The 20,592-nt window shown below is 56.4% G+C and overlaps 1 protein-coding gene across 4 annotated transcripts in view; it reads left to right on the top strand.

The window, feature by feature from the left end:
• Window positions 1–4,105: 4,105 nt before the first annotated feature.
• Rasa3 (RAS p21 protein activator 3) overlaps window positions 4,106–20,592 on the top strand; it is a 95,095-nt gene continuing 78,608 nt past the window's right edge. For 3 of the 4 annotated variants that reach the window (XM_077110686.1, XM_077110684.1, XM_077110685.1), the window contains exon 1: window positions 4,106–4,371. In XM_077110686.1, coding sequence (XP_076966801.1) covers window positions 4,317–4,371 — 55 coding nt within the window. In that variant the 5' untranslated portion in view covers window positions 4,106–4,316. The remainder of the gene's footprint in view (window positions 4,372–20,592) is intronic. The other variant, XM_077110687.1, reaches the window with a different exon arrangement.

The raw sequence follows: 20,592 nt of genomic DNA, 5'->3' as shown, positions 1-20,592 counted from the left end.
ATATGGCACCCAGCACCACTACCTACTGGGGAGATCTGGTGTGGTGCTGTACACACAGTGGTGGCCCCCAGCTGAGGGTAGCAGTGCTGTGAGCCCCTTTTACAGGGAAGTTTGGGGATGATCCTTGAAGAACAGAAGCACATCGGATTGCTTAAGAGAATGAGGGTGATGTGGTGGTTGCTGCAGTCCATGGATGAGTGAAGGCGCCGTCTGCGTGGCTCTCCACACAGTGCTCCTGTTTGTGGGTCAGCCAGGGTCCACCACTACGTCTGCCACGCTGCTCGCCTGGGCGCCTGGGCTCCCAGTGCTGGGCCCTCTCCACCAGCTCACTGCCCGAAGGTGCACAGTGGGGGGTGTGCTCCTCTGCCTGTCCACCCTCCTCTGCCCAGGTGGAGCCCAAGCTCCAGCGAGGGTCCTGGGTGTGATACAGCTGAGGGTAGATGACTTCATCTCCCCAAAGTCACCCCACGCAAGAAGATGGGCTTTAGGCTTCTTGGGACTTCTTGTCGCTACCCCTGAGCTTTTCCCTCCTTTCCTCTCAGTGTTGCAGAAGCACCAGCCACCACCACCCAGCCGTGAGTGTGGGTTGTGTATCACACAGCAGGGCTACTTACCCCAGAGCCAGAACCACCAGAGAGCCCTGTTCTGTTTGGGGCACATTTCCCAAACTGTCAGCCTTTTACCTCCCCTGGAGAGAGACAGAGAAGGGAGTCCAGGAGCAAAGGCACCTGCCAGGGAACAGGCAGCTTTCCCATGGCTGGAGTGTGCGGTGCCGTCGTTTGTCTGCAGGGAGTGTCCCGGCACCGCCGAGTCACTGGCAGTGTCCCCAGGTGCAGAGCCTCAGAATCTCCCAAACTTTCCTCTCCACCCTCCAGCAGCCAGCCTAACCAAAGACTCGAGTGAACTGCCCACCTTCTCGGCTGGCGTGACCATGGCACCCACGCAGGAGCCAAGCTGAGATGGCCAGCCCTCTCTGGATAGAGCAGAGGGCAAGACTGAGGGTGCTGAGGAGGACGCAATGAGACCACCGGTGCCTCGACTTCGTCTTACAGAGCTGGGGCTGCACCCCACAGCTGCATGGCAGGCATGGGCAGCTGGGCTCCTGCCCAGGGGTCCTGTCGTGGCACCTCAGCTGCCCTGGGCTTGCTACTTGGTTCAGTTTATGGCAACCTGCTGTCACCCTTCAACATCTGCTGGGCTTGTCAGGAGCTGGACTGGTGACTCACGGAATCCCTTGGGCTTTCCATGATGATGTTGAGCTCTGTCCCCAGCACGCAACGTGGCTTTATTTTCCATGTTGCCACCCCACCTGGTTTTCCCGACTGGGATGGCTCTTAGCCCGTTTGTCAAGGACCAATGGGGGTGTTCTGAAAACCACCTAATACATCCACACAAACTGTACATTCAGTGCAAAGGGAGTGATCCCTTGGTGGGTCCACTGGATCTGTGGTCTCATTATGAGCCAGTTCTGGCCAGGCTAACTTGATTCCTGAGTCTCACATGTTCCCACTTTGAGGCACAGTCTCTGGGTCCTTAGTAGTGATGTTGTCTAACCCTGAGTACAACAGTCCTCAACATAGCTGTGTCTCCTTTCCCTGGTAAGAGGCCACAGGTCCTTTGAACATCTCACATACATATTTGTGGCAGGTATTGTCTTGGGACACAGTCTCTCCTCCATTTGGTGGGCTCTGGAAGTTGGACAGGGACGACTTTCTTTAGTCTCCTGATTTCAATACTTGATAATGAAGTCTCTTCCTGGCTGACTCCCCATCCTGCAGTCTGTTTGGATAACTGTCTCTGCAGCTCTTTGCAACTGGGGCCCTCAGCCACCCTCCAGCCTCAGCGCTCAAGACAGTAACTGCAACCACCTCTTGTGGCAGTTCATCACCACGTGGCCTCTGTCGGTTCCCTGTCCGACAAACCCCACTGCGTCAGGAAGCCCAGTTCTGTGAGGGAATCTCTGAGGGGACAGCACCCTGAGCGTCTCACTAGTGTCCTCTGGACTTCCCTTGAAACCTGGTCAGCCCTGGGCTCTGATCTTGTGGACAGTGCTTACTCCCGTGTGCAGCTTCTCCAAGCCCTGTGGAACCTGCCTCTGCTGTCTGCTGGACAGCCTGGCACTTGACTAAAGGAGGGACATTGCTTTCTAACAACTGCAAGAGGCCATCCAGCAGACTGGGGGTGCCTATGAGGACACTGGGTCCCCTGTCCCGAGCAGATCTCCATGGCAATGAGCCCCGCCTGACTGCCCCCGGCAGTGCACCCTTCAGACCTTGCTCTGTATCTGCCTCAAGCTCCTGCGGCAGTATTCTGGCAGAGCCTGCCAAGCTCCTCATCAGCACTTCTCCAGCTGACAGGGGATGCTGACCTGGTAGAGGGGATACAGGTGGACTGCAGGCATGTCCACACTTGAAGAGGTTTCAAGGGGTCTTCTGGCACAGAGCCACTACTTGCTTTTAACAGGGAGTGGTAAGATCTCTTCAGGCCTAGCCACTTTGGAGGTATCTGGGATACCAGATTTTTTGAGTGATTAATTTCGGATGACCCCACCCCAAACCTCAGGGTCTACCTTCTTCCCATCCAGGGTCCTGACTTTGGTGGGCTGAATATCCATCCTTTCTGGTCAGCTGTCTCTCTGATTCTCAGTGTTTCAGTTCTCAGGCTGCAGGAGACCAGTGTCTTCACATGGACCAGGAGGCCCCTTTATGTGAGCCACGATGCCACAGTCCAGATAGGCATTGTTTCCCCGGCCTCTGTTGTTTCTTCCACAGGATCCAGCTCATAGCACTGCAGCCTGCCTGCGCGGGTGGTCACGCATGCCCAGCATGCCTGTTGAAGGGTGGTCCTTGTTGCTGGTGGGGCAGCAGGCAGCCCTGCAGCATAGCCCACAACAGTGGCTGTTCCCCAGGCTTCCTACCTCAGGATGTGCTCCCCTGCACACAGACTCTGAAGCAGAGATCCGTGTGCAGAACCTTTGGGAACATTTCTGTAAGCTAGTGGGCAGGGGAGTAGCTGAACTCACAACCTCAGCTCAGGAGTAAATGGTGGAGCATCTGTCCTAGAGGAAGGGGTGTGGCAGGACACCACAGCATCAGTCCTAGAAACTACCAAGGCCCTGAGTGAGATGCCTAAGCGCTGGAGCAGCGGCCAAGGAGACACTTCTCTCAGCTTCCAAGTTAAACTAGGGGTTCACATCCTGTTTGAAGGTCTTGCCGTGACTATTCAGACAAGCCAGTGAGGAGAGGCCGTGGGTAGACAACAGAGGGGCAAGTAAGGCCGTCCTGCAGGGTGCAGAGGTCCACTTGGACCCCACCTTTCTTCTACCAGAGCCAATCATCGGCTTGTACCTCGTGATCTCTAGGTGGTCATTTCTGGATAATGTTTGAGTACTCGAGGTTGGGCCAGATGAAATCTTTTCCTTTATATTTTTATGTTTGAATTTTGCTTTTTAAAATATTTTTTATTTGTAGTTGGAAACAATACCTTTATTTTATTTATTTTCATGTGGTGCTGAGGATGGAACTGAGGCCTTGCGTGTGCTAGACAAGCGCTCTACTGCTGAGCCACAACCCCAGCCCTTGAATTTTGCTTTTTAAATCTCAAAAACGACTTAGTCCCACGGAACCTAGCGTTACCCGTAGACTGGCACCTGCGACCTTCCCTTTGTCTCCCGAGCCTGGAGGAGCCGGACGAGCAGGGACCCTTGCTTGGTAGACATCGGACTTCGGAAGCGCGTCCGGATGCTTGGCCCGACCCGCGGGGCTCGGGTCTGGGCCGAGGCCGCTCCTGGAGTCGTGGTCCAGGTTCCGGGCCAGGCCAGTCTCCACCGCCCGGAACGCCGCGCAGCCTGCCCCCCAGATCCCGCCTCTGAGGCCGACCCCGCCCCTCGTGGCGGCTCCGCCAGTGGAAACAGAACTCCGGGTGGTGGGTGGAGCAGTTTCCTCCGCATCCGTTTGGGGCTCCGACCAATGAGAAGAGGGGGCAGGACAGAGGGCGGAGCCTCTCGCCCCCGCCCCCTCTCTCGGCCAATGGGCGGGGTCGTGGGCGGGGCCGGGCGGGAAGGGCGTGGCAGGCAGAGAGCGCGGACCCGCAGCCCCACCGGGGCTCAGCCGCCTAGGTCCTCCGCTGGGCTCGGTCCTCTCGTTCTCGTCTCCCCGGCTCCGCTGCTCGGGTTCCGCCCTCTCAGGCTCCGCCGTCTGGATCTGCGGCTCGAGCTCTGGCTGCCCCTGCCCGCTGCGCAGCCCTGCCCTGGGCCTGGCGCGCGCCTCGGGAGAGGCTCTGCGAGCTCCCGCGTGTGGCGGGCGCGGGCACGCAGCATGGCGGTGGAGGAAGAGGGGCTCCGGGTCTTCCAGAGCGTGAGGATCAAGATTGGTGAGTGCCCGCGCGGCCGGCGCGGGGCGGGATCCCTCTGGCCCCCCAGAAGTGTCCTCCCGGCCCGGCGCCCTCTGGGCGCTACCGGAGACCCAGGCGGCCGTCTCCTCAAAGCCGCCCTTCTAGCCCGGGGCCAGGCTGGGCCAGACGGAGTTGGGCCCACGGCTCCGCGGGACCAGCTCCCGGTGCTGTTCTGCGCCCTGGGGTCCTGGGTCTCCGAAGCGGCGACGGAAGATCCGGCACCGCGCGTCTGTCTGGATGGGCTTGAGTGTGCATGCATGAGGGGCCTGCGTGTGCCGTGGGTGCGGGAGTGCGCGTGGGGTCTGCCTGCGTGTGTCTGTGTGTGCGGGAGTGCGCGCAGAGTCTGTCCACGTTTGTCGTTGGTCCGTCCGATCAGCAGAATGCGCGCGCGGGGTTTTGTGTGCGTCTCCGTTTGCTTGTGTACACGCCTGTGGGTCTGTCCTGGCGCTTCCCTGTTAGGGGTCAGAATCTCCGCACCTCACCACAGCGGCTGTTCACAGAAACTTCCTGGCGGTGGGGTGTGAACACTCCTCCACCCTTTCCCCAGGGGTTGCTGGCAGGAAGGGTGGCAGGCTGGTGCGTGGGCACAGGGCTGTGTGTGTCTGTGTGCTCCGAGTGCCGTTTGGAGCCTCTGGCAGAGGGTTGCCAGGCGGGAGTCACAGGAGCCACCAGCACCTCCTCCTTCCATTGAGAACTGACCGTGGGAGCTTTGGCCAGCAGGCCGGCCATTCAGGCGCTTACCCCACCCCCATGAGGCCTGACTCTGGGCCATCAGAGCTGGGGGAAGGGAAGGGAAGCAGACTCTGAAGTGGGCTGGGGAAAGCGTTTTCAGGGAAAAGAGATAGGATTTCCTGGGTTTATCAGGAAGGGTTTGCTTTCCCCAGTGTTTTGCTTTCAAGGTGAAATGGGAGTTTGCCCCTAGATTAATTAGGGTCTTGTTCTGGAGACCATTACCTGTGTATCAAGGCCATTAAGGAGCTGAGTGTGGTTTACCTTGGAGAGGAATTCTGGGACTTCCAGGGCTGTGGCCTTTCTCCCCCACTGAACCCACTCCACATCCTTGCCTGTTCCCCTGTGAGAAGGGCCTAGGCACTGCAGCACCCAGCAGCTGATAGGGTGTCAGCTGTTGATGACATTTGATGCTGCCCCAGGGATTCCAACGACCCAGTCAGCGTGTTGTTTCCTGTCAGCTTTATTTTGGTTTTTGAATCATTGCTGAGACGGTTTTGTCTCTGGCTCAGAAGTACTGCAGAGCTTTGAGCAGGGTCCACTCATGTGGTTGGAATATGCTTTCAGTTTCAACTGGTCTCTACCGGAGGTGCCTCAAGTGTGCCCTCCCTGCCAGAGCAGGTGAAGGCCTCCCCCTTAAGGGTGGGTTTGCTGTGGTTCCCTTCAGCCCAGGTTCCAGTCTGTGAAGGCAGGGATGCAGGAGGGGCCTTGGAGTAGGTAAGGCTGAGAAGGAGCCAGCCCTGAGACTGGGTGCTCAGCACCCCAGTCTAGCCCAGCCCTAGCCACCACGCACAGAAGGAAGTGTTTGTTGCTAAATTAAAGAGGATTCATTTCTTTGCAGAATGGCAAAGACAGGAGGTCAAGGAAATCCCTGAATGTCAAAGACAGAGCTTCACTGGTCTGCCTGCCAGAGACTGCAGACCATACTTGGTGTTGGGAAGGGTCTGCCCCTCAGTGAGAAGCCTACCTGGGAGGAAGCAGCTTTGAGGAAGCTGCCCCAGAAGGTTGTTCTCCTCCTCTTTGGTGTCCCACGTTGAATGAGCAAGTGAAACGCCAGTGGCTGGAGCTCTTGTCTTTAATTGGGAAATGGGCAGTGCTGAACTTCTGGGGAGATGATAATGAGGATGGACAGAGGTGGCCGAGCTCCAGCTGCTCCCTGCCAGTGTGCTCTGGCTCCAAGAGGCCCATTTCTGTCTCCTCATTCTTTTTTTTTTTAAATATTTATTTATTTATTTTAGTTTTCAGCAGACACAACATCTTTGTTTTGTATGTGGTGCTGAGGATCGAACCCAGGCCGCACGCATGCCAGGCGAGCACGCTACTGCTTGAGCCACATCCCCAGCCCCAGTCTCCTCATTCTTAAGGGCCCTCAACTACAGGGCTGGTGCAGGAGAGGCACCTGGGCCCCCTCTGTGTGCATATGTGAAGGGGTGTTGCCCGGTTAAAGAGGCTGGCTGAAGCCTACAGCGACTGTGGGTGAGCTAGGTTGGAGTTTAGTGGTGTCCAGCTGTCCTGCTAGCCGAATGCTGCCGGGTCCTGGGGAAAGCTGTTAGTGGAACAGGAGCAAAGAGGACCTTTGGCATGCCCTGGGGGTGCTGAGCTCCTGGGCTTCTTTGTACATCCTCCACTGTGGCCACTCCCTGGCTTGCCCAGACCAAATGTGTGGGGTCGGGACACTGCAGTTGCACTCATCTCTCCCTGCCTCTCTCTCTAATTCTATCTCTGTCTCCCTGTCTTTCTCTGTCTCTGTCTCTCACACACTCATTCCTTCTCCAGGCAAGCTGGCTTCCTGCCTGTGACTTGTGGGATGACCAAGGGAGGGCAAGCGTCTTCCCCTTAGTAGCCTCATTTCCCTTCTGCAGGAGGCGGGCAGTTGTCTGCTGTATCCGGTGGGAATTCACAAGGCAGTGTTTGTCAGGCTTCCTAACACTCCCCACCTCCACCCCCAAAAAGGACAGAAGAAAATTGTTTCTAAAATTGCACAAATATACATGATTACCACTACTGTTGCTAAGACAAAAGGGCAGAACATTTCTGAAGGGTGGGGAGCTTTTTTGTTTTGTTTTTGTTTTTGTTTTTGGCACGGACCTTGGCCTCTGTGGTTCTTAGTTTTGGAGCATGTGACAGTACTTGGTCTCATTCAGAGGCTAATGTTGGGGAAAATGGAAAGACTCTCCTTTCCCCTTCCTCTTTCTTGTTCCTTCTGCATCTTGCAGAGGGATGATGTAGAAGGAAGAGCCAAATGGAAGTTGAGTATTTTATTGTAGCCATTTTGTTCTTGTCTTGGAGAATCTGTCTCTTTCCATTTCAATTAGGATCCGGTACACTTAGAATGTCAAGCACCCGTGTCTCTGGTGACAATTCCTGCTTTGTTATGGCAGTGCCTCTGCCACGTCCTTGAGGTCACTATGTTGAGGAAGTGTGTAGCTGAGCTCTCCAGAGTTGGGACTGGTCCATGGTGGAAGCTAAGGGACAGCTTCTCTGCTGGGCAGTGATGCTGGGGCCCAGTGCTCCCGGCTTTGTATGGTAGCTTCGCTGCCCAAAACTTTCCTTTTACATAGCATTTACTACTTGTTTTAAAAAGTGCCATCTTGTCTTGATAAACATTCAATGAAAAGCAATACACAAACGTGTTTCCATTGAGCCATAAATAAAAATTTTAAATCCTAGCCATTCCAGGATGAGAAATCCCTCTCCCTTCACAGAGGTGCAGGCAGAGCTAGGTCTGTGTGGGGCACATGGGTCCTGGGAAGCTGGGCTCTGCCTTGGTCTTTGCTGCTGGGCTTCCTTTGAATCTCTGGCCACTCCTGTCTTTCTCTCTGGACCTTGGTGCTCCAAGGGTTCTCCTGCTCTTTGCTGGAAGATTGGAAGCAGGGCACAGGCAAAACCCTACAGCTCCATCCATTCAACTAAATGTGGCCATGGCAGACAGCTGGTGCTGTGGCAGGAGCTGTGGTCAGGGCTGGTTTGCCTCCAACTGGCACTCTCCCTTGCCTGGCGACAAACCAGATCTCACCAGAAGCAGGAGGGACCCAGTGAGAGGAGAACTGCATGGGGGTGGTCAGGCAGAATGACAAGTGGGGGCAGGGAGTCCTTGCCCTGGCCTCCGAGCTGCAGGTGGTGCCCCAAGCCATTGGCTGGACGCTCAGGGCTCCTAGATCCAGCTCTGCCTGAAGTAAGGCAGATGGCATACTGAATCAGACTTGCTCCTCCACAGGGCAGAAACACACCATTCCAGGGTCCTCGTGGGGGTTAGAACTGCCCATGGCCCTGAGGGAGGGACCAGGTATGTTGGGATAGGTTTTGTAGCAGCATCTTCATGCAGCAAGACTGGGCTCAACGAGAGGTATTTTGTAATAATAATAGTAATACTGGAGGTTCCCCGAGTGTCTGAGTGTAAGGTGGTATCATGCTAGCCACCTGGTCCCTGGTGTCAGGGATTTTAGATTCTCTTGAGCTCTCTGATGCTAAAATTAACTTGGATATTCCATTAACCGAGCTCAACTAAGCTGCCCATGCTATTTTTAACTGCCAAGGATTGTGTATAATTGAGCTGTACCTGCGGAAGCTGCAGAGGCTCGGGGCCGGGGTGTCTTTGGCCTGTGGCTGCAGGTTTTGCCTGGGAAGAGGTTGGATTTACTGTGTGTTTCAGGGTGGTAGAGATTTAAAGTAACTTGTATATATCGTCTCGTTTGTTGAGGTCCTCAAAACTTCACAACATTGAAATACCCTGCCCAAAGATGCTGGCCCTTGGGAGCTGAGACCAGGTCTGTGTGTCTTGGAGTCCTCCTCTTGACAGCATCAGTATAGTGGGCTGTTTACTTTGTGTGTGATCTTGGATTTGAACAGGGGGCAGGGAAGGGTGGGAAAGGAGAAGTGGTGACTGCAGAATCAAGACAGATAGCAGTGGGAGGGCCAGGGGGCCGCTGGTCCTTGAATGTGGATAGCAGGTGGAGTGCTGGCTGTGAGATCTGGGCAGCCTCAGACCAACCTGTGCAGGGAGCTGGAGGGAGAGGTGATTCTTGAGTAGGGCCACTGGCCACCCAGGCAGCCAGCCCTCAGACAGGTAGGTTCCGGTGGAGGCCTTGAGGTGATCTGTGGACATTCTCATGTAACTGGAGTAGAGCATTTGCAGGGGACAATTTGATTAGGCTCTCTGGAGCTGGTGAGGCATTTGAAACCACACATGGGAATAAACTGCATCAGAGCTGCCGAACATCATGTATGAGGGCAGCATGTAGTGCTCTAAACAGACATAATGTGTTCAGAAGGGAGAGCCGAGTGTTGGCTGGACACTGCCTGAAGGCAGTGGGAGGTGCTGCCTCTGGTCACAGATGTAGAGTGTCCTTAGAGGTGTGATATGGCCATGGGGTGGAAGCTCTGGAGCCAATGACCAACTTGGAGGCAGAGACCCAGGATAGGGTGCCTCACATGTTTCTCCATGATTCTGCGATTTTAGAAGACTCTCCTAGTCCCTGCTGCCCTTGGTTTCTTCGTGTATCAAAGTGGCATAGCACCTGTCAGGAGAGATTTTCATGACGACTCTGATCTTCATTAATAGAGGTTGCTGTTTCTAGTATAAGTTGAAGCGACTTGTTGTGTTAATTTTGTGACAAAGTGGAGCTCCACTTAAGCAAGTGCAAAATCAAATGCTGTGCTTTAGTAAGGGACACTGAGACCTGGAAAGCTGCCGGGGAAGGGCCTTGAGCCTGCTGCGAGGCAGGTGGAGACTCCCAGGCCTGCTGGGGTGTGGAGCTGCTATGCTGTTGGGGGTGGAGTTTGTCAGGAGTCACCCTGTGGTTAAAGTTCAGGCCTGGGGTAGGGGCAGGTGGGCACACAGGTGGGTCATGAGGGACAAAGGACTTTGGTGTCTGTCCCGCTGGTCGGCTGCTGGAAGGTGGGTGCTGGACCTGGAGGGACCTTTGGGGTCAGCTGGTCTCTGTAGCTGCGTTCAGTGTGGCGCGAGGCTTGGTTAGCCAGAGAGTTGTCCTCTGATCATATGTTGGAGATGAGGCACAGAAGTGTCTCCTGCAGCAGTATCTGAGCAGCAACTGGATGACACAAAGCAAGGGGCCTGCTCTGGGCCTGCTGTGTGGCCTCTGAGAACTGACGGAGCCACAACCAGGCTGGGCCAGGCAACACAGGTGATGGCCGCTGGTCGGCACTGGGTGTGAGCTGTACTGGGCCAGCTTTGGCTTCCCTGGTAGGTCCCCCTTCAGTTTTATTCACTGTCAAGAGGCCACACAGAGAATTCCCTAACTATCAAGGCCTGACCCAAGGCCCTCACCCATGTCCCAGAGCCCCCTCTTTGGCTTAGTCTGAGGTTCTCTCCTTTTTCAGTTCCTTCTGAGGAAAAGCTCTTGATTTACAGCTCTTGTGGTTTCCCCTTCTGGTTTGGTCACTCCTGGAGGGTCTGCTTTGATCTCATCTGCCTCTCTACCTTTCTCCTGCCCAGCGTCCGCCCTGCACGTAGAGCCCGTGCCTGAGCTGAGGCCCTGTGGACAGCTGTGGACTCTGGCTATGATATGTAAGGACTCACATTTTCCCTCCTACTCGTCTGAGGCTTGGAGGGGTGAGGTGGCCTTCCCAGTGTGACACTCACAGAAAGCCGTGGTTGGGCCCAGGGCCCAGTGCCATGCTACTGCGCTTCCTGTGAGAACTTCTGATTCCTAGACCCAGGCATCTTGGTGTTCCCAAGTGTGGCTCTTCTCAGGTGTGCCCCCGAGTCGCTTCCTGGGACAGGAGCATCAGGCTTCTGAGAGCCCCTTTTCTTCTCCACACCTTAAAGGCAGCCGATGGGCTAGTCAGGAGAGCTTTGCGTTGACCAGTGCTCCTGTCTGTAGGCAGCCGGAGTGCAGAGAGGCCGGGGCTTGGCATCTGGGTGACACCCTGCATGCCCTGTCCTGACTGTGGTCTCAAATCTCCTGGGACATCTCAGCCACATCCCCTAAGGGCACTCAGGGCTGTCTGTGTGGATGCCTGTAGGCCAGGGTCATAGGGCATAGGTCTCTTTGAATTTGCTGCCCGGCTTCCACCTTCTGATGTCTTTCTCCTATTGGAGGCCAGGTGCACCAGGAGAGGAGGTCACAGTTCTGTGGTGGGCAGGGGCAGGAAGAGTGGGGGACAGTCAACTCAGGCATTTAGGGGGTGAGCCCCAAGCCTCTGGGCATCTGCTTTATTTTGATTCTGGCTGCACTGGGTTCTCCAAGACTGAGGTCAGACTGGGACGCAGTGTTGTTAGAGAGAACTGGGAATAGGGGCTTATTCCGGAAAGCCCACTGTGGAGACCCCAGGCCGCTGGCCAGGCCAGATTCTTGTTCAGAGTCTGGGTTGGAATGTTGGTTTCCAGTGGCCTTTGGGATGAGGCTGAGCTGGGGAATTCCAGACCCCCTTCTCAGGAAGACTGCAGGGCTGGCCTGTGGCTGACCACTGCAGGGCCAGAGTCCTGGGAAAGCTCTGCCGCCACGGGGCTGCAAAGGGCGCTGCCTCTCTTCCTGACCTAACCTCCCAGACTCCCCCTGCTAGATTTGAGGGTTTGCACTGGGTCTTTGTGGTGCTGAAGGTGGAGCCCCTGGCCTAGCACATCTCAGCTATTCTCTGCAGAGAGGTTGTGGTTCTGTGCCCAGTCCACAAGCCTAGCCCTGGGGGCACAGGGAGGGAAGCAGACTACTGCCTTGAGGCAAAAGGACACAAAGATGCCTGCTTGTGGGTTCCAGGACCATCAGTATGCTCCAGATGCAGTGGTATCATTCATAGCTGCAGTCAGTTCTTAACCCGGGATCACACCACAGGGTGTGACGTAGGGGCTGAATGCTAGGAGCAGGAACTCTGCCCCAGGCTCGTAGGGTGCCTGCTGCCAACATGCGCACCCAGGAATGGCCCTGGATGCCCCCAATCTTGGGCATCACAGAGGAGCCAGGAGGGCAGGGTTGGCATGCTTTCCTTTCTTGGGAGGTGTCCTCCTGTGAGGTTGCTGCAAGCACACTCAGATGCATACACATGCATACGCACCCATGCATGCACACAAAGCAACATATGCATTCACAGATGTACACAGTGCAGTATATACACTCATGTGCACACACAATGCACATGCATGGGCAGCACATCATGTGTACACAGTGCAGTGCACATATGGGCATGTGTACATGCACACACAGGAACACACACACATGCACGTGCATGTGTGTGCACAACCTGGGGCCCTTGCGGGCAGAGGTGCACGTCTCCACTGCCATGCTGCAGCTGGGCTGGGGCGTAAGGAAGGCTCACTGCAGCTCCCACTGCCTTCCCCTTTTCTGAGATCCAGGGCAGCAGGAAGGAGTCAGTCAGTGCTGCATATGATGGCAGAGTGTAGAATGGCCCCTGTCTTCTGCCCGACAGAGCTGGGGTTGTAAACCCTCTCTGATCGCACAGCCTGACACCCCAGGCTCCGATTGTGTATTGGGGGCACTTGGGTCGGAGAACCCTGTGAGGGCTCAGCCCTGCTCCGGGCCTCTGTGCTGGGGGCACCATCCCTTCCACCTTCCAGGACTTGAGGACTTTGCCCACAGTTGCTTCTGAGTTCAAAGTATTTAAGTGTTTCGTGTTTGTGTAACACATTTTGGTTTGAGGCTCACAGGTTGGGTTTTTCTTGTGTCTTTTCTCTTCCACTGGTTTCTGACCTGTCCTCTCAGATGGCCATAAATTGGAAGGTGCCCACGTCCAGCTCCGGCATGCTGGTCTGTGTGCTGGGGAAACCACATGGAATTCAGGTGAGAGGAATGGATTGCATTGTAGCCTGCGTCTTCTTAGCTCTGTGCAAACTTTGGTGTTAGAGCTATACCTAGTAAGAAATGACTGGAACTGACCCCAGCAGGTACACTGTGGCCTATGGTCAGGAGTGGCAGGTGAGTGACTGGCCACCTGTGACCCTTGGGTTCTGGTAACAAAAGCCCTCCCTTGGTGACTTTAGGGAAGGCAGGTTGGGGGTTGTTTCAGGCCAGAGCTTGTTGGTGCAGAACTCCTGACCATGGGATGCCTACTGGAGGGAAGCAGAGAGGCCCCGCCAGGCCACGGGCTCTCTGAGCCGTCGGTACACACCCGGCGGTGCTCTGTGCTGCAGTGATGTGCAATGGCTCCCTCGAGGGGCTGTGGGCAGTGCCGGGCCTCATGGGGCCTGACCCCCAGCTGGCCCCGTCTGTCTGGAAGCTGTGGCATTCCTCTGACTCTTTGTCATTTCCTGCCCCACGCAGTTCTGCCTGCAGCATGTGGAGAGTTTCCCAGAAATAAAGGGTCCTGTGGAAGATCAACCACTTTCACTGTGTTCTGCCAGGGGCTTGATTTTAAAATCGTCCTGTTTCATGAGTGTATTTCTGTGTTTTCTCCAGGGAAGCTTCTTTTCCCTTCTTGGCCTCCTTCCCAGGCCCAGAAAATCGTGTCCTCCCAAGAGCTAGAGGCAGCTGGGAGGGGCGGACGCACCGCGGACGCCTCGCTCTCCCTTCTCCCAGCCCCGTTCACTGCTGTTCTCAGTCCTGCAGTTCTGCCCACTCCCAGGTCGCAGGCCCTGCTGCCCACCAGGCAGTTCTGCCCACTCCCAGGCCCGGGCCCTGCTGCCCACCAGGCTGGCACTCCCTGGCAACTGCCCTTAAGCCACAGTTTTGCGTTGTTGTTGTTAAGGGCGTACCGCTGACTTCAGTGGGAGGCTGGGCTGCTGGAAGCTGGTCTGTCAGTCACCCTGTACCCTTCTCACAAAGCCCCAGAGTTGGCTGGCTTGCTGAGGCCCGGGGTGGGAGTGGCAGAAGGGCGAAGCTTGGGATTGGGGTGGATGGCTTTTAAGGTCCCACACCATGTGAAGGTCTTTGATTTTACTGGACGTGTCGATCACAGATCTTGGTTGGGGGTGAAGTTATTTTTTTAAAGGCTTCCCTTTGAGTGAGCACTGGGTGCAGTGGGGATCTGGGTGTCTGCTCCTTGGAGCCTTTCAGAACAGCTTCCTGCTGGCCTCAGGCTGCCCTGAGCTGGGGCCACCGTTGTGAGGGAGGTAGGCCTCGTGGTCCCAGACTGCACAGACCATGGAGGTGAGAAGAGCCCTTGCACATGGCCACATGTCCATGGGGTGGGCTGGGTGTGCCTAGGCCCCTGAGAAGGGGAGTACTCCATCATGTTGGGGAAGATGGGGAGGGGTCGGGGTGTACATAACACACGGCTGCTCGCCTGTTCTGCTCATGTGACATGCATGCTCATGGGCACCTGCATGGATGCATATACATGTGCGAACACACCAATGTGAAGTTTTCCAAATCTGAAAATTTCCACAGGTAATGAGAACTGTATCTTTGGAATTAATTTTTAATTTTATAAAATGGCCACCTCTGATTAAGAACACACTTTATCATTAAAAATAAACACTAGGTCTCTGTTTCACATCTTCCAAGACTCTGTCCACCTGAGGTGCAATTCTCCCTCGTTGCAATGGCTCTGAGGAGAGGGTGCCAGCCCCTTCCCAGTGGCATGGGAGGATCTGTCTCAGTTGCAATATTTCCCTTGGAAAGCAGAAGCAGGAGGCTGGGGACAGGCCTGCAGGCTGATGGGTGGCACCACAGGACCCTGCTTCATGTTCTCTGCATGTCAGTCTCACAGCCCACCAGAGGCGGAGTAGGGCAGGCTTGGCCCAGGGGGGCTCAGGCTTCACCCTGGGCCAGGAACACACACCTGTGCCTTGGTCTCAGTCTTCCCGCTTCCAAGTGCTGCTCAGGTTATAGAGTCCTCATTATCTCAAGAGAAAGTGAAGGTCCCCAGAGCAGGCACCAGGGAGAAGCTCGGAGAATAGCAGGACACCTGGGAGATGCTCACCCCTACCGAGGGTCCTCCTGATGTCCGGGCCCCCGAGGGTCCTCCTGATGTCCGGGCCCCTGAGGGTCCTCCTGATGTCTGAACCCCCAAGGGTCCTCCTGATGTCCGGGCCCCCGAGGGTCCTCCTGATGTCTGGGCCCCTGAGGGTCCTTCTGGTGTCTGGATTCCAAGGGTCCTCCTGATGTCCGGGCCCCCGAGGGTCCTCCTGATGTCCGGGCCCCCGAGGGTCCTCCTGATGTCCGGGCCCCCGAGGGTCCTCCTGATGTCCGGGCCCCCGAGGGTCCTCCTGATGTCCGGGCCCCCGAGGGTCCTCCTGATGTCTGGGCCCCCAAGAGTCCCCCTAATGCCTGGGCCCCCTGGAGTCCTCCTGATGTCTGAGGGCCTCAGCTACCCGCCAGGGGCAGCTGTAGCCATAGAACCCCTCACTCCCAGCTTCCTGGCATTGCTGCACGTCTCTGGGAAGTCACTTTTCTCTCAAGAACTTCAGAAACCAGGAGGCGAGGCCCTGGGTGTCTTGCGGGCGTCTGTTGTCAGGGCCTAGTGAGCCTCACCTGGGTCTGAAAGCAGGGCTTCTTGGTGGCAGGGTGGCCTGCTGCTTGCCTTGGTGTGCTGCACTAGCTGGTCCAGGGAGCATGTGCAGACGAGCATACTTCTGTAATGCAGAGGTTGGAACCAGGCAGTATTGTCCCCTGATGACATTCGGCAGGGATTGGAGATTTTTTCTAGTGATTGAGGGGTGCCATTGGCACACACTCAGGTGATGCAGGGTGCTGTCCAGCACCCACAGTGCACAGGGTCCCCAAAAATAAGCAACGCAGGATGTGAGTGGAGCAGTAGGCAGGAAGCCCTTGTGTATTCCTGAATGGTACGTGGCAGGGAGAGAAGAGGCATGAACCATTTTGGATACCTGCAGGTATCAAGGTGTGTCTGACTTCAGGACTGTGATCTTGAAGAGCGGTTCCACATTTTAGGGGCAGAGAGCAAGTGAATCTCTGCACATCTGCTGGTGAAGATGGGTGGCGTGGAGCATTGTGCTGTCCAGCATTCTGTGGACCCAACATCAAGGCCCTAGGGTCAAGGGGCAGTGGTACACTGGGGGCCAGGAGGCCTGAGTGGACCCAGCTCTGCAGTTTACTAAGTGCATGTCCTCTGCTAACTCACTTGACCTCTCTGCCTTAGTTTTAGTGCCATAAAACAAGGCTGGTGACAATAGTCCCTTTCTAGGATGGTAAGGAGGGTGGCTTGATACGTGTGACCTACTTGTCCCTGTTGGCACAGACCTGTCTTACCTGGATCCTGCTGCTCTCTTTGTAGGAGCTCAGTGAGGCTTGGGGAGCACCAGGACATGCTCAAGGTCAAGGCTTTCGGGGAGCCACGGACTGGGTTCATGACTGTAGAAAAGACTCTGTGGGAATGTGGGCTTTCTCAATGAGCGTAGCAGAGCATATGGGCTGGGCCAAGCAGGCACCAGCTGGGGACCAGCTCTACCACATACTCCCACAGTGCTGTGCCCCCACAGGCCAGAAGCAGGGGCCAGCTGATCGCGGGCTGGGACCTCCAGACTGTGAGCCAAGATAAACCTTTCTCTACATCATCTAGGCAGCAGAAAGCTGACTTATGGGCATGAGTGATTCCCTGGGCAGTTTTGTAACCCGTAGGAAGTATTCCCATGCTGCCCCAGCTCAGAGCCAGGGCCACCTATTGCCCACAGTGCAGCCTCCATGGGGAGCTGGTGCAGCCTCCAGGGGCATTCGCCTTGCTATCAGTCCTCAGGTTTGTTCATCTGCTGAGCCCACCTCCACAAAGCTCACCAAGTGATGCAGCTGGGACCCCAGGTGCTTGCTCTATGGTGGCACTGGGCAGCGGCCCTCCATGCTAGGTGTCATGGAAGCCGTGATTCAGACCCTGCAAGTGAAGCATCAGGGGATCTGAGGTGTTTTCTGATTCTAGCTTGTCTATGGGAATCTCCTTTCCTGTTCAGGCCTGCCACTGCTTGCAGCATGGACACTCGAAATACCGGAATCTCCCTGCCTCGCACCCTTCCTCTCTGTTGATGGGTATGGAAACAGGAATGCCAGAAATGACTACCAGAGCAGGCTGCGGTGAGGCTGTCTCCTGGCCCCTAGGTGGACACTAGATTCTGGTCTAGACTTCTCTAAGGGTTAAGAGTGAACAAAGGTTGGTAAAGAAGAGAGACTTGTTGGTAAAGAAACAACTTACTGTGGCAACTAAACTAAGTGCACAACGGGGTGGACCCCTCTGGGACTGTACCGTGAACGAAGCATCAGCCTCATGAGGGTCAGAGGAGGCATGGGCCATGGAGCACAGATACCCAGTGAATTGCAGCTTGCGCTGGCCATCAGGGTTGACAAATGCTGATTAAGTGGCCAGCCTGTCCTCAGCCCCTGCTCCCCCACAGACCTGCAAGGCAGAGATGCCCCAGAGCCTGTTTCAAGATAGCTTTGGACTCTAGTCTAATAAAGGAAACCCCAGGAAATCCAGAATAGAAAGCACAGGACCAGAGGAAACTCATTTTAAGCTCCACAGATGAGTTTGCAGTCTAACAGAGGAGTGGGACTGCCTTGCTTGGTCAGGGTCCCTGGCACTGAGCTCACGTCTGCGTGGGACTTAGAAGGGTGGCTTACGGCAGTGGAGACCCAAGAGTGTGGGCCGAGTCCTGACCTTGAGCCTCCTGTGCCACAGCCTGGGTTCTGGTGGCAGCACTACCAGGCAGGCTTCCTGCTGGCCCTGCTCTCTATGGAGGTTTGTCAGGGGCAACTGGTCTGCACAGCACTGCCCACTGATCTACCATGTCCAGGGAGTATCTGCAATGTCCTTTGGTCCACCTCAGCCTCACTGCAGTGACAGGCAGCTCTCAGTGCTGGGCGGTACTCATGGCTGTCAAGCCCCTGCAGGGCTGTCTTGCTCCCCTCATCCGTACTTGCTGTCACCAGCTGGGTCTTGTTCAGAGCCTGACTGCCACTTTAGGTGCCGGGGGCTCTGGCGCTGTGGAACTTAAACACTTGCTTCTAATTGGTCCTGGGAACAAAGGCAAAGGAGGCGCCTGTTCCTCCCCAGCAGCACCCGGGTAGGGGGCCTCTCTTCTCTGAGCTGCTGCTGGTGTTGTCCACCAAGATGGGTTTACAGTCCCCAAGAGACCTCACTGCCAACCGGGAATAAGTTCTAACCCTGCCACTGCATTTGCAGGTGTGGGCAGAGCTGTATGACCAGAGGCTGGGATAAGAAGGTACTGCAGCCTGCAGTGGGGATGGCTTTTGTGTGGGTGCCGCACGGCAGTTCTGTGCAGGGCAGCAGGAGGGATTTCTTTCTCTCCTGGTGGAACGGAGAGCTTGGTGGGCTCCTGTTGGCTTCCACTCCCTGCCGATGCTGTCGCTCAGCCAAGTTAGGATGGCACCTGGAGGGTGGGTCTGCTCATGCCAGTTGCCCTGCCCTGCCACATGGGGGTCTTTAAGGGGGATTCCCACTCCCCAGCAAGCACCATGAGCACGTGGACTTGCAGGAATTTGTGGTGTGTGTGCTCCATGCAGATCTTCACAGGACTGAGGAAGCCTGGGAGCACAGCCCGTGCAAGCCAGAGCAGGCCGTCAGGAACAGCTGGACTGGCAGCCACTCGGCTTCCCTGTACTGCCGCAGCCATAGATGGAGCACCGGTGGGGACAGGCTGCCTCTCTGTCCCATTTCACCTATGGACACTGACATTTAAGCTGCACATAATTCTCATATGCCATGAAATGTCCTTTTGATAATTTGAAATTGTCTAGAAGTGTGAAAACCTGTTTGCAGCCATTACAAAGACATTTCGGGTCCAGGGCATTGCAGCTGTGGGCCCAGATTGGGCCCAGTCCCAGGCCACTGGTCCGTGGGTCTCCACTCCGTCCCACCTTCATTTTTCAGTTGATCCCGACCAGTTCTCTTTGTCCCGACTCATCATCTTTCTGACTACGTAGGAGTGCTCTTTCCCTTTCCAGGAGTGGCCTCTCAGCTCTGTGGCGTGCAGGAAGGACATGGCTTTCAGGTCTGCATTCTGAACCTCTCACTGGGTGGCTCTGGTGGTACCCACGCCTTCAAGGACAGATGGGGTGGCTCCTCTGCCCTTCTGCACACACAGGCCCTCCGAGCCAGTTGAGCTCAGCCCCTGAAGGAGACAGGAGCTTCAGAACCATGAGTGGGCCTGTCAAGAGCCTGGGTCCTGTGGCTGCTAGTCAGAGGGCATCTTCCTCCAGGAGCCAGTGGGTCTTCCTGGTCTGTGGAGCTGAAACCAGCCTCTGGTTTCAAGTGCAGGTGGGGTGGGCATCCGGGTGGGCATCCCTGCCCTCTGAATCTGGAACCTGTGCCTCAAGGCAGACGTGTCCCTGGGAAAGTCGGGCGTCTTGTGCTTCGTGGATGCGGGTGGGCGTGTGAGCCCTGCAGGTGTGCCGGCCTGCACCAGAGGTGGCACCTGTGGTAGGAGAAGCGGGGATGGTGCTCCGAGGGTGCTCCAGGTGATGCACAGCTGGGCCTGGGCCATGCTGTCAGCTGGGAGCTCTCTGGGCAAAGAGCACCTGCCCTCCCTGCAGCCTGGAGCTGCTGCGTCTCAAGGTCCCAGAAGGACCGCAGGAAGGAGCCTGCCGGTGCCGTCAGAGGTCCGGGCGCATTCCTGCCTCAGTGGATGTCCAGGCTCTGGTCGTGGAGAGAGACCAGCTGGGTCCTGCCCTGCTCTAGCCTGTGTGGTGTGCGCTCTGACAGCCGGCCCTGGTGCCTCGGCCTGGTCAGCCTCATCTCTGCGTCCTGTGGCTCTCACCTACTGGGAAAGAGGAGAAGTCGGTCTTCTGTGCCTGGGGCGTGTTGGTTGACTTTCTCCACCTTGTTTGATGGCTGGATGCAGATTGCCACTGTGAGGGACCGACAGAGGCTGGAGACAGGCGTGATGGGAGGGAACCAGATGGACACGGAAGGCCAAGCAGAGTGGTCCGTGCATCAGAGAGCACCTGCTGTATGCCACACTTTACCCCGGACCAGGGCCTTGAGTGGGCCCAGCCTGCATTGCCCTGGGTGAGTCCATGGTGGAGGTGCGGGCACTCAGCAGGCCTGTTCCTATGGCCAGGCTAAGGTCATGACCACCTGGGGACCATGCACCAGCTGGGTCTCTGCCCGAGTCTGCACTTGAGCAGGCTTCGCTCCCTGGGAAACCCTTGGGACTCCACCTGCTCCAGGGTCTCGCTGTGGAGGAGGTGGCCCCGGGTCACATGAGAAGCAGCCATGCAAGACTGCTGTGTCCAGAGTGGCCTGCCTTGGCTGCCCATGCATGCCCAGGTTAGCTTTTAGCCTGCCTCGTCAGGCTGAGTGGTGCTGTCGCCCTGCTGTGGGCTGTGTCCTGCACCCTGACATGCGTGTGCTCTGTGTGGCTCGGTGGTGCCGAAGCTTGCAGGAGGGCTATGCCCACCATGGGGCTGTGCTGTGGCCCCGGCAATCCCTGAGGGACTCAGAGGACCCCTTTGAAGAGCAGCTGCGTCCCAGCAGGCAGGCAGGACCATCCCCATAAACTGGTGGGAAAACTGAGGCTGGAGAGTGGCTTGGCCTGCTCTGAGGCGATGGCTGTGGGCTTGGCTGTTCCTCCCTGGGGCTGGCCCAGGCACG

This window comes from Callospermophilus lateralis, chromosome 12 (genome assembly GCF_048772815.1).
Source record: "Callospermophilus lateralis isolate mCalLat2 chromosome 12, mCalLat2.hap1, whole genome shotgun sequence".
Taxonomy (NCBI): Eukaryota; Metazoa; Chordata; class Mammalia; order Rodentia; family Sciuridae; genus Callospermophilus; species Callospermophilus lateralis.
This window is presented reverse-complemented; position numbering and strand designations above follow the sequence as displayed.